This window comes from Nerophis lumbriciformis, linkage group LG38 (genome assembly GCF_033978685.3).
Source record: "Nerophis lumbriciformis linkage group LG38, RoL_Nlum_v2.1, whole genome shotgun sequence".
Lineage (NCBI taxonomy): Eukaryota > Metazoa > Chordata > Actinopteri > Syngnathiformes > Syngnathidae > Nerophis > Nerophis lumbriciformis.
The window spans coordinates 13,766,612-13,782,497 of NC_084585.2; the positions used below are offsets into that span (position 1 = coordinate 13,766,612).

Consider the following 15,886-nt stretch of genomic DNA (forward strand, 5'->3'; position numbering starts at 1 on the left):
TATATATATATATATATATATATATATATATATATATATATATATATATATATATATATATATATATATATACACATACATACACATACAGTACAGGCCAAAAGGTTGGACATACCTTCTCCTCATTCAATGCGTTTTCTTTATTTTCATGACTATTTACATTGTATATTGTCACTGAAGGCATCAAAACTATGAATGAACACATGTGGAGTTATGTACTTAACAAAAAAGGTAAAATAACTGAAAACATGTTTTCTGTTATTTCACCTCACACACAAAGCACAACATGGACGCACATATTTTTTTACACTCATAAATTAGAACACACAGATTGAAATATGCATTTGCAAATTGTTTTGCTGCAATAATACTTCCATACGCTCTATAAACAAACACTAATTAGCTAACTTCCATACTTATTTACTTTTGTGTACGCTGATAAGTACGTCAACTGTGCACTGTCGGTGCCAGGACTGGCTTTGGCTAAATAGGGCCCTAAGCTACATTTTATTTTACAGCCCTACAACGTCTGTACTAACTCTTTTTTTTAAATTAATTTGAAAACATTTTATAATTTATTTTCTAATCAAGCTTGAATTTAATTTGATGCATGTTTTGTACAAACACCAATGAATAAGAAATAAATAGTTAAATTGTTAACAGTCATGGATTTGGGACAGCACTGCCCTGTCAAAATGTGCACACTTACAGTAGATAAGGTTGTATTTTTGCCTCATTCTTGTGAGAATCCTGCATCTGAGTAAAATATTAAGGAGTGGGACTTTCCAAGACTAGCTTTAATGTACTTAAACAACCGCTGGGTAGAGTCTATGAGCAGATCATACTGTGTCATCTCATTTTCTTTCAGACTTATCATGTCTAGTGGGTAGAGTGTCCGCCCTGAGATCGGTAGGTTGTGAGTTCAAACCCCGGCCGAGTCATACCAAAGACTATAAAAATGGGACCCATTACCTCCCTGGTTGACACTCAGCATCAAGGTTTGGAATTGGGGTTAAATCACCAAAAATGACTCTCGGGCACGGCCACCACTTTTGCTCACTGCTCCCCTCACCTCCCAGGGGGTGATCAAGGGTGATGGGTCAAATGCAGAGAATAATTTTGCCACACCTAGTGTGTGTGTGACTTTCATAGGTACTTTAACTTTAACTTTAACTTATCAGGTGGGTAGTGTATTCCTTACACTTTTTTCACTCATAATTTAAGTGAGGGATGAGGCAAAAACTAACCCAGACCGACTATAGGTACTAAGTGCAAAGTGTCCACAGCCTTTTTACCAACATCGCTCAATAAAATACCGTATTATCCGAGCTATAAGGCGTACTTAAAATCATTTCCCCACCCCGCAAAACTCGACAATGCGCCTTATAACACGGTGCGCCTACTGTACGCAATAATTCTGGTTTTGCTTACCGACCTCGAAGCAATTTTATTTGGTACATGGTGTAATAATAAGTGTGGCCAGTAGATGGCAGTCAAACATAAGAGATATGTGTAGACTGCACTATGATGGCAATATGACTCAAGTAAACAACACCAACATTTTATATGTTCCATTGAAAACATAGAACATTACACACGGCGCTCAAAAATCCATCAAAATGTTTTACTACGACTTTGGTAAGCTATGAAGCTGCATCGCTTGATGAATTGTTGGCGCATTAAGCATACAAGTATTATTATGGTGTGTGTATAAGGTAAGACATGTTATCTGGGGTTTTGTTTCGCAATATTATACAAAAGCAACTTTGTTTTACCTTCAGGTACCTGCTGATCTTTATTTGGGATCTGCATAAATCCAGAAAAATAGGACGCATCCGCCTTTGTAGTCCATGCCAACACCGTAGTCGATAAGCTTCTTCTCATTCTCTATCTTCTTGTTATGGGACATTCATCCTCCGCTGTTGCCATTTCTAATATAAATCAATCTAAAGTTCTTACTTACATCTGTCAGTAAACTCGCCATGAAAGCTCTAAAACATACCGGTGTAGTGAGATTATATTATTCACCCAAGGAACTTTAGTTATTAGAGAGTTCCGGTCAGACGGTTTTTCACGAAACACATTTCCTGTGTTGTTATTTCCGGATGAGGAGATGCTGCTCGGTTATTGATTTAAGTAAAGTCTGAATGTCATTAAAACAGTTAGCTCCATCTTTTGACACTTCTTCCACTGCTGTCCTTGCACGCTACACCGCTACAACAAAGATGATGGGGAGAAGACACTGCCAAAGGTGAGCCACGTAAATAATACCGTCCACAAAACATCGCATGCGGAAGCGACTGTCAGAAAGCGGCTTGAAGATGATCTGTACAACATTAATCCATCAATATTTTGACCAAAGAACCACCATTACATGTCATGTAGACCACAAGGAAGTGTTTTCCATCCATCCATCCATTTTCTACTGCTTGTCCCTTTTGGGTCGCGGGGGGTGCTGGAGCCTATCTCAGCTGCATTCGGGCAGAAGGCGGCGTACACCCTGGACAAGTCGGGAAGTGTTTTCAATTTAGAAAAAATAAATAAAACTAATATGACTCCTTTAATGCGCCCTATAATCCGGTGCCCCTTATATATGAAAAAAGATCGAAAATATTCATTCATCGGTAGTGCGCCCAATGGTCCGGAAAATACGGTATACATTTTCTTGCCTATTGATTGAACAATATTGTAAAAATACCTGGTTATTACTTATTCTCATTTGTGTGTCGTCCCTGCTTAGAATGAGACAAATGTTACATTATTGCTTTATGTATGTAATCCCTCCCCTTCACTATCGAGGGTGCTAAGTGTGTTGCACCGCACACTCACGATCCTGAGTGCAACATGTGAGTACCGACAGTGCACTGCATTTTTACGTAATAAACACAAAGTCGCGTACCTTAGACCGGAACGCGCCGCAGCCGGCGCCCCGTCGCAGGCACTCCGCTGCAGCTTTGCACACTTTGTTGTTGCCGTCCAGCTGCAGCCCTGCAAGCGTCTGCAGCGTATGTCCCAGTGGGAGGAGCTCTGTGATGCCCCGCCCCCTCATCCTGTTTAACGCTCGCCTCCGCTTGGGTCCCCTCATGGCGGACAGAAAGTACTCTGAAACATCGTGGATGAGGCCATGTTGGATGATGCGATTGACAGAAAACAGAGTATTTGTTGTGTTTAAGGCTGCTGGTAAATTAGAAATACCTCTCAAATACTCAAAAGTAAACAAAAAACATGGCTGACGTGCTCATTCATTCACCTTCCTTGGAGAGGCGGGTCACATGTTCTCCCAGCGTGCTGATGTTGCAGCGTCGCAGGTAAAGAGACAGCTGGAAAACGCTCACCTTGTCCGAGCTGCACGGCGGCTGGGGAGGCCACAGCGCCGCCCTGCTGGCCGCCTGTACCTCCTGCACCAGCCCACTGAACACTGCACACACATGTTAGGATACCTCCAGGTACACTTCAAGAATGCGTGTATTTTTTTTGAGGTTTTTTTTTTCTTTACCTCTTTCAGAGTGTCCTGGCTGCTTGACCCTGACCTTGGACTTGACTTTGTGAGAGTAGTTCTTCTTGAGCGCTGTGACAAAGTCGTCCGAGCGGCAGCAGAATGGCGATGTGGTGTCACTAAGGCAGTCCTCCCAGAAGTGCAGCACTCCCCTCTCAGCCTCCAGCAGCACTGAAGACGAGATGCTTGTGTTACCTCTGCCAAGGCCAAATGTCATTTCATCAACTTTGACTGTACATGCTAACGTGCTACATGCTAAAGTGCTATGTTATGTATTGAGGCATGCCACATGTGCTACATGTTGTTACATGTCCTACATGCTACATATTGATGTAAGCTACATGTGCTACGTGTTTGTACATGTTGATATATTAAAATTTTCCCGAGGGAACTCTCCTGAAGGAATCAATAAGGTACTATCTATCTATCTATATATACTACATGTGCTACATGTTGACACTCCTATTGGCTACACGTCCTACATGCTTCTTATTGATGCATGCTACATGTGATACATTTTGATACACGTTACACTTTCTAATGCTACATATTGATTCATGCTACATGTGATACATATTGATACACTGATATATTGTTAATAATAATAATAATAATGTTACATGTTAATACATGCTACATGCTGAGCTGATGCATCTTGCATGCATACTTGCCAACCTTGAGACCTTTGAATTCGGGAGATGGGGGGGGGGGTTGAGGTGGGCGGGGTTTAGTGGTAGCGGGGGTGTATATTGTAGCCCAGAAGAGTTAAGGATGCAAGGGATTCTGGGTATTTGTTCTGTTGTGTTTATGTTGTGTTACGGTGCGGATGTTCTCCCGAAATGTGTTTGTCATTCTTGTTTGGTGTGGGTTCACAGTATGGCCCATATTTGTAACAGTGTTAAAGTTGTTTATATGGCCACCCTCAGTGTGACCTGTATGGCTGTTGATCAAGTATGCCTTGCAGTCACTTTCGTGTGTATGCAGAAGCCGCACACAACGTGTGACTGGGCCGGTACGCTGTTTGTATGGTGAAAAAGCGGATGTGTCGACAGGTTGTGGAGGACGCTAAAGGCAGTGCCATCACGGCACGCCCTTAATATTGTTGTCCGGGTGAAAATCGGGAGAAATTCGGTAGAATGGTTGCCCCGGGAGATTTTCAGGAGGGGCACTGAAATTCGTGAGTCTTCGGTAGAAAATGTGCTACATGGTGACACATGTTGATGCATGTTACGTGTATCACATATTACGTGTTAATTTATGCTACATGTGCTACATGTTGATGCATGTTAAGTGTACCTCATGTTACGTGTTAATGATGCATGCTTCATGTTAATAAATGCAACATGTTAATACATGCTACATGTTGATGCATGTTACGTGTTAATATATGCTACATGTTGATACATGCTACATGTTGATACATTCTACAAATATTACATTTTACCGTACGTTCGTTTAATGTTAGAAGTGTTATATGTTGATAACTGCTATGTGTGCCACATACTACATCAAAGGCATCGTTCCCTCTGCGACATGCTTAGAACCCTGTAGCCAATATGGGGCCCACACTGACATCATTATCGTCATTAAAATGCCAAATGACAAAAACTGCTACTTTGTGTTCTACATGCTACAATGAACAGTAGATGTTTATGAAACTAACACTCTCTTGTAGAGATATCGTCTTTCTTCTCCAGCAGCAAACAGCTGATTCGCTGCACAATGTTGGCCTGAAGAGACACGTCCTCCAGTAGATCTCTCCGGGCGGCACTTAAGTGGCTCCTCTGGAGCGTCTGAGGAGGTAAGAACATCAGAGGAGCCTTACAGGAGGTGCCTGTTGCACCAGTGTGCGATCCCAGCAGGCAGGTGGTGTACCTGAAGTAAGATGCAGCAGGTGTCCAGGTGAATCTCCAGAGCCTGATCTAGACCACAGTTCCCACAAGTCAGAGGAGCAATGAGCAACTCTTCCCCACAAGCCCTACTTAGACAAGTCACAATGTTTGAGGAGAAAAAAGGTTTGCTGCGTGTTTGTTGCTTTTTAATGCCTAATTGCACAGCAACTCACCCAGAAGTTTCATCGTCCGCGTTGACGTCATGTGACAGGAAGTCAAAGCTGCAGAGAACTTCCGCAACAGCCAAGGTGTCTTCTGATGACGAGCTTCTCATCAAGGACAGGTCATTCTGAAGGAGACATTATTGGGACTTGGACCTACATCAGATCCCGCACCCCAGGACTTGGTAAGGTAAGGCAAGGCTCACCCTCAGTATGGTGGCCAGGTGAACTATCTGCTGGTTCAGGACTCTTAGCTCCTTCTCATAGCTGGACTGGTTCTGCAAGGTTCCCTCAAGGTCCGCAATCAGCAATCCCAGTCGCAGCGCCTGCTCTTGGGTTTTGCTCTGACCCTCCCACTCCGGCGCCTCAGCAGCTGCCGGGGGGTGTGTGGCAGGCGGGGGAGAGGCGGGGGAGGCGTCCTGCACATCATGTGATGTGTTATGACAAAGTGATGAATATTAAACATAGAGAAGATTGACAAACGTTGACCTGCTCGCCGACAGAACTCTGATGAGGCTCGGAGCCCTTAGCCTCCAGCTGTGGATCTGTGTTGGCTTTGAGGATGTCGGGGGTGCTGCACCTAAAGATGGACATGTCATGACTCAGCGTTTCCTTATCTCCCCTAAGATGAAGCTATGGACATTTACAGCAGCTAAAGTGCATACAGCTGCTGAAGATGTTCTAGTCCAAGATAAGACGGTTCTTGTCACCTCTGCAGGTACATCCCAGAAGCTCTTGTACGCTGAGCAGCATACTCCCCACTCCACGTCTTCTCCCCATCTTCCACCTCCTCACCGAGACTCTTCCTCTTCTCCGTTTCCTTCAGGGCGTCCTCCCCTTCCTCCTCCAGCGAGACATGAGTCCGACTACCTCCCAGACTGGTGTCACGGCTGTGGAGTCAGTTGTGTGAGTGAGTGTTCGATAGCTTACATTCTGGAATATTCATTCATGTTCTGACCCGCCTACCTGAGGAGAGCTGGACTTGGTTGGCTGAAATTTGACGCAATGGACGACTGGGAGAGGTAGCTCAGCAGGGAAACGTCGCCCCTGTCTTTCTTAGACAAGGGGAACGGGACAGAAGCGCCGCCATCCTTCATCTCACGGACCATGGACTGCACAGAGTACCAATTATTAGAAAATAACTGGACCCAATTGGATCTTAAAGGCCTTTATGTGGACTGCTTGTAGAACCATGTCAGTTGAGTACGGTGGGGGCGGGGGGCAAATACTTTAGACTTGACCGAGTCAGAGATGTGATGATGGTGAGACTACTCACTAGGAAGTACTTTTCAGAGAAGGAGGGCGTGCTCGGTGCAGTCCAACTCTGCACAGAAGTTTTCCTGCTGGACCCCAACTGTTTGCTGATGGACAAAGGACCCGCCCTCTCAGCGCTGTCCAACGGACTGCAAGCACACATCGTTTGTTGTTTGCTAGAGCGGTCTGTTGTTGTCGTTATGAAGTGTGTATTTCCTTCTTACTTCCAGGTGACCTCTAGCTGCAGTTTGATGGTTCCCAGCTCGGTGATGTCCACCAACATCAGCTGAGGACTAGCCACAAAGAAGTGAGCGCTGGCACAGGTTACCGTACCAACCAGCAGCCAGCCCAAACCCTTGGCCTCCGATACCTGGGTAAATGTCCATGGCTGAGAGGTCACGCGATGCAGGAGACGTCAATACAAAACATGAACAAAGGACAGAGGACCACCTTAATCTCAAAGTTGTGGTTGATGTGCGGGAGGAAGACCATCTCCTCTTCGTCCCAAGACTGGACATCGTCACTTTCAATCCTGCCTCGGATCTTCCAGCGCTGGCGGCCCAATTGCAGCAGCACCTGCTCACAATTAGCTCGGAATCAATCGCCAAGAATCATCGTCTTCAGGATGGTGATGACTAAGGTCCCGCAGGAGACGCTCACCTCATACTGGTCGCCGGGGCAGAGTCGAGCAAAGCCGATCAGACCTGCGTGTGAAAAGACGTTAATACCAAGTTCATGTCAAATGGAAAACTGTTGCTGGTCTACCTTTCATTTTGACGTGCAGCTCTCCCAGGAGGACCTCCAGCTCGCCCTCCATGGCCGACATGTCCTGTAGGGAAGGAAATCGAGGACTTCGTCAACTGTGACGGCGAGAGTTCCATCACAGCGCGGATTCACAGGAAACAAAGGATGGAGGATATTCTGGAAGTGAGTGTTCCGTGTCCACCACGGATAGGTGCTAGCTATGGTTAACTTTGACATTTGAATTGATACAGTACTTGGGAATCGATACCGGTATTCAACATTTTGGTACTTTTTTGTGTGTTCAAATCTCAAACTTCTTATTTAACAATCAACACTAAACTTTGTTGTCCAGTTGTTATCCCAATTTCTTACACTTCTGTGTCTCATTTACAAGTACTGTACTGTATTGTGTAGGAGACTTTGCATGCAGTTGCAATTCCAAGACATTACATGGCAGTATTGTATCGACTACATGTGCTGCCTTAATCAGGAAGTAGCCTTTGCCATTCAATTGAATGTGCCAGTATTTTCTTTTGATGTCTACATAAAGAGTTTATACTGTAAATATTGTACTTGTTACACCCATCCATCCATCCATCCATTTTCTAACGCTTGTCCCTTTTGGGGTGGTGGGGGGTGCTGGAGCCTATCTCAGCTGCATTCGGACGGAAGGCGGGGTACAACCCTGGACAAGTCGCAGGGCCAACACAAATAGACAGACAACATTCACACTCACATTCACAGCCGTTTAATTGTAACATGCACATTAGTTGTTGTTTTCATTACCACATTTGGAGGTGTTGAAATTGCCATGTAAAATCGCTATTGCTAATTTTTAACATGTCTATGGCAAATCCAATGAGCATCGAGTTGGTGCATTTTTGAAAAGTACTTTTAAGCGCCTTCTTGCTTTGTTAGCATGAAAAATTGTAACATGACTTAGACGCGTCTGGTTGGGTTTGCTCTCAGTGCTTGACTGTTCATTTCCCGACTAAGTGTTTGAGCTGGTGCTGAGTTTGCAACCAGACGTGATGAGTGTGCTAGGTATCAGGCTAAATGCTCAATCTGTCAACTCCTTGACCAGCACAAATTCTTAAGGCGTCAGGTTCACCAACATACTCTGCCACATGTCCTAAACTGGTTGTCCTATGTTACAGGAAGAGAGGTTCCAACCTGCACACTGTGTCTGTGGTTGCGGCCGAGCTCTAAAAGACTCTCTCTGGACGCCCTGGAAGACGGCGAGAGCGAGAAAGCTCGTTTCATGTTGACAACTCCCTGACACAGGCGCCACTGAACGCAGTAGTTCTCGTAGAGCTCGTCCACCTGTGGACATAGACAGACATGAAGCGATACGGACGCCAGAGAGCCCACGGCGGTATGGACGCCATCGACATGCTTACCTTGCTGATTTGGAATTCCAGCCTTCGTACGTGTCTTTCCTGGGCTCGTATCTCCTGGAAGAGCAAAGGCAGGTGAAAGTTATGATAGGCATGTGAGGGACGTGCTGAGAGAAAGCCAACAAAATGGACATCACCTTGTCCAGGTCGTACAGAAAGGCCTGCAAAGATATTAGAAGATGTCAAAGTCTTTCAAGACCTACTTCATGTACGTTATACTTTCCTAAGGGTTTCCAGGTTTGATATTGATATCGGATACCGGTCAAATATTACCAGAAAACAAGTAACGGATGATTAGGGATCATGTTCGTTAAGAAATTATCGAGTTTGAGCCCATTATCGCATCCTCTTTTCGAACAGATTCCTTATCGAATCTCTTATCAAATCCAGATATGTTGTGTGTGCACTGAGTTCCAAAAACCATAGATGTTGTAATACTGGGCCGGCACGCTGTTTATATGGAGGAAAAGCGGACGTGACTGAGGACAGCATGCGGCCGTTATAGGGTGAAGGTTTCAGGTGAGAGAGGACGCTAAAGGCACGCCCCCAGTGAGCATATAGTGCTGCTATGTGCGTTGTAAATAAAAAAATTGCCGACAAACACATTACCAACTTGGACGCTCACTTTCGACATCTCGGTGAAGCACACTGGAGAAGAAGGGGACCAGCACCGTATCGAATCGATACGCACAACGGGGCAAGAGAAGTCGGCTTTTACTGTTGTGCTAGCTTGCTATGCTAATGGGCAACGAGACTGACTTTGAAAATAAGGAGAGGGAATCTGGCGTGTTTGATAGAGAACTTGCCAAGCTGTTCATTTCGGACACAGAAGATGAGGACTTTGATGGATTTGTGGATGAGGATTGATCAAAAATTAATGTGAGTACATTGATAAATACTTCAATAAAGTACAACCGAACTCAGCTTTGCTCCTGCTGCCTTTTTAAAACAGTGTCCATGCATGCTAGCGTATGTTTTAAGATAGCGTATGTTTAACCATGCCTGCGCCCAAAAATACGCTGCGCCGTATTTATGCGTTAAATGCAGAAATAGCACCCGTAACTGACACGGCGCTTTTTAATACGGTGCGCCCTATGGTCACGAAAATACGGTATAGTGGCTTCAATAACAGGAACCGGTTCTCAAAACGGGATTCGAATCCCTGGAATCGGTTCTTTTCCTATCGAACAATTGGGAGAACCGGTTTCGAACATCATCCCTATGGATGATATCGGCTTGCATCTAAAATGTGTAATATACGCTCTGTTACAAGCAGTCCGCCAGTGTGTTTACTTGTGCAATGCTGGACAGCCAGTTAACATCTAAATGTCCTCCTATAGCACACAAGGTTGGTCTTTTCTTCTATTTTAGTCAAGTCATTTACAAAAGGTAAACATAAAAGGCTATAGGCTACTAGGTTCAGCCTAAACTGCATACAACTATGCACACATTAGCACACAAGCTAGATATACATAATTAAGTTAACAATATTGCAGTCTAAAACAGCACATTTGTCAACGTGATAGTTGCATATTACTAAGTCTCCAAGGCAATAAGGTATTAGAAAGTATACAGTAACAAACATGTCCGCATCATTCAACTTACTGCATCATAAACTTCCCCTAATGAATTAGTGTGACAACTAGGTGTTGCCAAAAACAATTACGAAGTTATCAAGTTACAGACAGCATAAGTTAATTCTAGATGGTTAATAATAAATAGGTTAGTATTTTTCTACCATTGTTCTCTGTTTGACTAATTTCACTTGATCAAACCTTTTCTAAGTAGTGTTTTGTCTTCACAAAAGTACTCAAATAAAAGTAAAACGTATGTTGCATTAAAACTATTCTGACAAGCATTTATCCAAAAAGTTATTTGAGTAAATGTAGCGCATTACCTCCCACCTGTGGCTGTAACACAAAACGTATCACAAGGATTGCCTGTTCAAGGTATAAACTCACCAATCTGGAGTTTCTTTTACTCTCTCTCTGGCGTGAAGACAGGAAGTCCATCTCAGCCTGGTGGCACTGCACATGCTCTCTGCACACACACACACACACACACACATACACACACACACACACACACCACAACTATTAGTTTCTGTGGACCAACAAGATCCCTGATTAAGAGACCTGAAACCTCGTACTTAAGGCCTCCATAGACCCCAGGTCTCAGACCTAAATTCTATGTGGGCACAAGATGTCAGTTCACCCCTCAGTAAACACACCTGAGGCCTTTGCAGAGCGCCTGGAAGACTTGGTCCACCTCCTCTGGCTGCAGGGACCAGATGGATCCAAATCCTCTTCTGGGAGACAAAGAAGCTCGTGGAGTTTTTCCCCCAGACACGACTTTGGAGCGCAGAGAGTTCCGCACGGAGGAAGGCCTTAAAAGAGGATAGTTCAATGGAAAACCTACAAGGAGTGTTTGATGTTGTCGGAATGCATTATTGTTTCGTGTCAGAAGTTTTCCTCCTTCGTGTGGCGCTAACAATGCTAACACTCACCGCCGTCGTCCCGTCAGAGAGTTGAACCCAGTGAAGGAGCGACTCCGCTGGACTGAACTTCCATCGGCGGGCGAGTCGAATCGCAGCTTTACTGACATCCTGAAAGCACGGAAAGTTGTTTTCAAATCTCCTGTTTCCTATTCCAGACCCAAGAACGCATGTGTCATCTGACTGACGACAAAGACCACCTGCTTAATCTGCGTAGCCTATCCCGGGCGAAAGGCAGGGTACACTATTACAATACTTATATTATTTTAACCTTTAGGGCTCCCCTTAAGTTTGATCCCGAGGAAATGGAACGTTCTCAGTCAAGGAAATTATCATTATTATTTTCTAACCAATGACAGTTTAAAAAAAGTATCAGGGACCTCAAAGGGTCCCACTTATAAAAGTGTTAAAAATAAGTCATACATTATTATTATATATTTTTTTACTTTCAACATTTAAATGTCTTGATCAACTTCAGATCTATCCGACGATTATAAGTATTAATTTTTTAATGTTTTTTTTTTATTCGTTTTTTTCATGCCCTTTTTGTCATTTTTTTTTCAACACTTAAATTTCTAGCTCATTTTTTTGTGTGTTTTATGCCCTTTTTTATGGCAAAAACACAAATTATGCAATATTTTCCCCAAAATATATTTCAAAGTGGAATATTTGATGTGAAGTAATTAGAGCCATCATTGAGCTAGTAAAACATACCACTGATTTTAATTGCATGGCTGTCATGATCTGGTAGCTCTGCTCTCGCCTGTCTGCTTTTTGTTGCAGTGCCTGGTTTCTGGGTCAAGGAGCTGAGCCACCTGAGCGAACACCTGATACACATTTCCTCCTGACGACTTAAGTTCTGCAGTCTATTCACTCAGCGCCAGTAGATTCCTGATGGGTCACCGCCTCTTCTTTGGCTCCACTCACGCCTCTTGTTTCCTGTTGCTCTTACTTGGCATTGTTGTGTAGTGTTACCTGTTTCCTCTTGAAGTGAATAAATGAACTACTATTATGTTTTTCATATGGTGAATGTTTATATTCATCTTGGAGAAATCAAACCACCAAGTTTAAGTAAATAGTGGTATTTCAGTTTGAGCACATAATAAGATAAGGCCTTGGCAGTTGGATTGGATCACTTCTCGTAGGAAAGAGGCCCTAATTGGGACTTCGGAATGCAAAAGTGATAACCATATCCTTGAGAGCTCAACGCCAACATTTAAATTATAACTTAAAGCAGTTGTTTTCCAGATACTTACACACAAACATCTTATTTTATGGTCAGGATGTGCTCTCCTGACTTAGCACACACACACACAGACAGGAAGGAGGAATATAAAACCGATGGTTTGTCTTCTCCAAGTTAGGATTGCCTCATTGTCTTGACCTGACCTTCTCTAGGATCTGCAGTCCTGTATAATGATGCTCGCTTGTAATAAAGCAATGTTTGGTTCAGTAAAGCATCTCCGATGTCTCTTTTAATCCAGCCGCACTGCCATGTCACCCTTCTGTCCGGATGAGGATGACAAGACCAGAAATACACATCACTCTCCACACTTTTTGTGTGTAATTTCTGTTTCTCCAGCCTCTTTGTGATTTTGCAGCCGCCTTCCAGACGGTGTTGGCTAATGTTGGCATCCTCAGTCAGCGTGTCAGTCAGATGAGGACTGTGACTCACCCAAAAGGAGGTCACACCGGGACAGGAACCTTCCTACCTTTACCAGCGGCTATTCCTCTCACTCCTCGGAAGCCCATGTGACTGCCCCTGTTTACTACAGAAATAATGAAGGTGTTTGATCACCCCCTTAATGGCAGAGAAGCGGACAGCCGCCGCCTGCTGGACTTTAAGCAAAGCAATCTGACTGTGTCCGCATGCTCCATAGACTTCCGTATCCTTGCGGAGAGAGCGGATTTGGTGACGCTGCTGTATGCAGAATTTTTCGCAAATAATGTAATTGTCTCATCAAGAATGAACTTGCTACCCATCACCAAACTGCCACCCTTGACACACTTATTTAGGTAGGCATTCGTCTAAATGAGAGAATTTGCACGTGCAATAGAGAGGACGCTAAGGAGGATAGTCGATAATGTCCCTCTTTGCCTAAGGGAGCAATATCAACAGCGGTACTCATTCCTGCCATAAACACCACTCGTCAGCTTAATTACGCTACTGAAGGGCCAATGCAGCTTTGAGCATAAGTCACCGCTGCGGAGCAAGCTTGTCGACGAAGATTGCGCCTTTGCCGTTACTGTGGAAGCCCTAACCACCATATCTCAAAGTGCACCATTCACATCACCATTCAGCGGGGGACGCCGCCAACCAGGAGCTCCTTCCCCCGATAAAAGATAGAGTCTGGCATCCGCTTCGTGAGGGGGGGAGGGGGGGATGGGCGGGGGGAGGGGGGAGGGGGATAAGGGGGGGGGGGGGCTACTACTAGCAGCAATGCTGTAAAAGACACGCCGCTGTGCTCTTCGTCCTTGATGGGCAGTCCCACGGCACCGTCATCTTCGTCTCCGGCTCCGCGACCTCCTGCTTTCCTGCAGCACAGGTGGCCATCAGGCACCCACACACCTCCTCATCAGCCAAGAAAGTGGCCAATCCAGGCACACTCTTTGCGTCATGGACAGCGATGCCCGGGATCCGGGCGTGGACCTTCATGGCGGCTGAGAAGCTGTCCTCTAAGTCAACCTCGTCAGTGACCACGAATGTGGCCATTTTATGGACTCCCTCCGGTCTGAGACCTGGGGTCTCCCTCCAGCAATGTGCAGGACCCGGACATGGACCTTCACGGCTGCTGGTGCGACTGTGCCACTCGCGTCCGCTTCCTCGTCGGTGGTCGCCCGCCTCGCCAGCTGCAGTGGCGTTCAACACGTCGCCGCCACCTGACTTTCCCTGCGGCTGCGGGGACACGGGATTGGCGACCCGCCACCAACTCCGCCCTCCACCCTCCCGTGACTTTTGAACCTTGTTTTTTTGTTGGGACATCTAGAATCCATTCCTAAAAGGGAGGTACAGCCATGCTAGTTCCTGACAGGAAGACTGCTTTTAACAACCCTATGGGGAATTTTTAATATTAAGTTATGCCTTTTGGCCACACTCATTTGCCTGCAGTTTTCCAAAATCTAATAAATGATGTCCTCAGGAACATGATCAATGAATTATGTTTTGTGTACCTTGATGACATTCTTATATTTTCCAGAAATCTCCAGGTACATGTCTGCCATGCCCATCTTGTCTTACAGCGGTTTTTGGAGAATCGGCAATATGTCACAGCTGAGAAGTGCAAATTTCACTCGCTATCTGTGTCGTTCATCATGGAGAAAGGCCATCTAAAACCTGAACCTGCCAAAATCCAGGTTTTGGTCGAGTGGCCATCTCCTACATCAAGCAAGCAAGCACTTGCAAAGGTTCTTGGGTTTTGCTAACATCTATAGGTGATTAATCCGCAACTTTAGCAGCAAAGCTGAACCCTTGACAAGGCTCACATCCACTAAGGTAACTTTCCGGTGGACCTCAGAAGCCAAGGCCACCTTACCTTTACTAAAGCACCAATTCATATGCACATTAATCCTGCTTTACAACTTTTTGTCGAGGTTGATGCATCGGAAACAGGAGTTGGAGCTGTTCTGTCCCAGTGTTCCCCGGTCGACCAGAGGCATCACCCTTGTACCTTCGTAATGGCCCTTTTTATGTAGTGAAGGTGGCACATTTGCTCCAAGATAAGAGCGGCATTTTGCCGGCCTGTCTTTCTAAAGCGGAGGTGTAATATTATTCCTTTTCCAAAAAGCACCTCTGCAAGGGGCAGGGGGACGGGGGATCAACTTCTGACTGCAGAAGTTTGCAGGGGGGACGAGGACGAATAGAAAATGCTCTATAGCCTGCAGACTTTTTTTGGGCTCTGGGAATCAGTAATAAGCCGGAGTTCTTAGAACGCAGATTTCTGGCCGGGACATATGGTGTAATACAATCAGCAAGATAGGATGGAGCTAGACCGTTTAGTATTTTAAATGTAAGTAGTAAAACCTTAAAGTCGCATCTTAAGTGCACAGGAAGCCAGTGCAAGTGAGCCAGTATAGGCGTAATATGATAAAACTTTCTTGTTCTTGTCAAAAGTCGAGCAGCCGCATTTTGTACCAACTGTAATCTTTTAATGCTAGACAGAGGGAGACCCAAAAATAATACGTTACAGTAATCGAGACGAGAAGTAACGAATGCATTGATAATGATCTCAGCGTCGGTGGTGGACAACATGGAACACATTTTGGCAATATTATGGAGATGAAAGAAGGCTGTTTTTGTAACACTCTTAATGTGTGACTCAAATGAGAGAGTTGCGTTGAAGATAATACAGCGATTCTTTACCAAGTCACTTTGTGTAATTGTTTGGTTGTCAAATGTTAAGGTAGTATTATTAAATAGGTGCCGGTGTCTGGCAGGACCAATAATCAGC

At 44.8% G+C, this 15,886-nt stretch overlaps 1 protein-coding gene across 1 annotated transcript in view; it reads right to left on the bottom strand.

Annotated features, from left to right (window-relative positions):
- Positions 1–15,886, bottom strand: part of ripor3 (RIPOR family member 3) — a 31,553-nt gene that overhangs the window by 5,715 nt on the left and 9,952 nt on the right. The window contains 20 exon segments of the mRNA XM_061932466.1: positions 2,900–3,102; positions 3,251–3,418; positions 3,497–3,667; positions 5,160–5,289; positions 5,372–5,677; positions 5,756–5,968; positions 6,039–6,129; positions 6,260–6,439; positions 6,516–6,661; positions 6,826–6,952; positions 7,028–7,173; positions 7,254–7,379; positions 7,464–7,507; positions 7,569–7,632; positions 8,721–8,870; positions 8,948–9,001; positions 9,082–9,105; positions 10,906–10,984; positions 11,175–11,330; positions 11,451–11,549. Of these exon segments, the coding sequence (XP_061788450.1) occupies positions 2,900–3,102; positions 3,251–3,418; positions 3,497–3,667; positions 5,160–5,289; positions 5,372–5,677; positions 5,756–5,968; positions 6,039–6,129; positions 6,260–6,439; positions 6,516–6,661; positions 6,826–6,952; positions 7,028–7,173; positions 7,254–7,379; positions 7,464–7,507; positions 7,569–7,632; positions 8,721–8,870; positions 8,948–9,001; positions 9,082–9,105; positions 10,906–10,984; positions 11,175–11,330; positions 11,451–11,548 (2,676 nt within the window). The 5' untranslated portion in view covers position 11,549.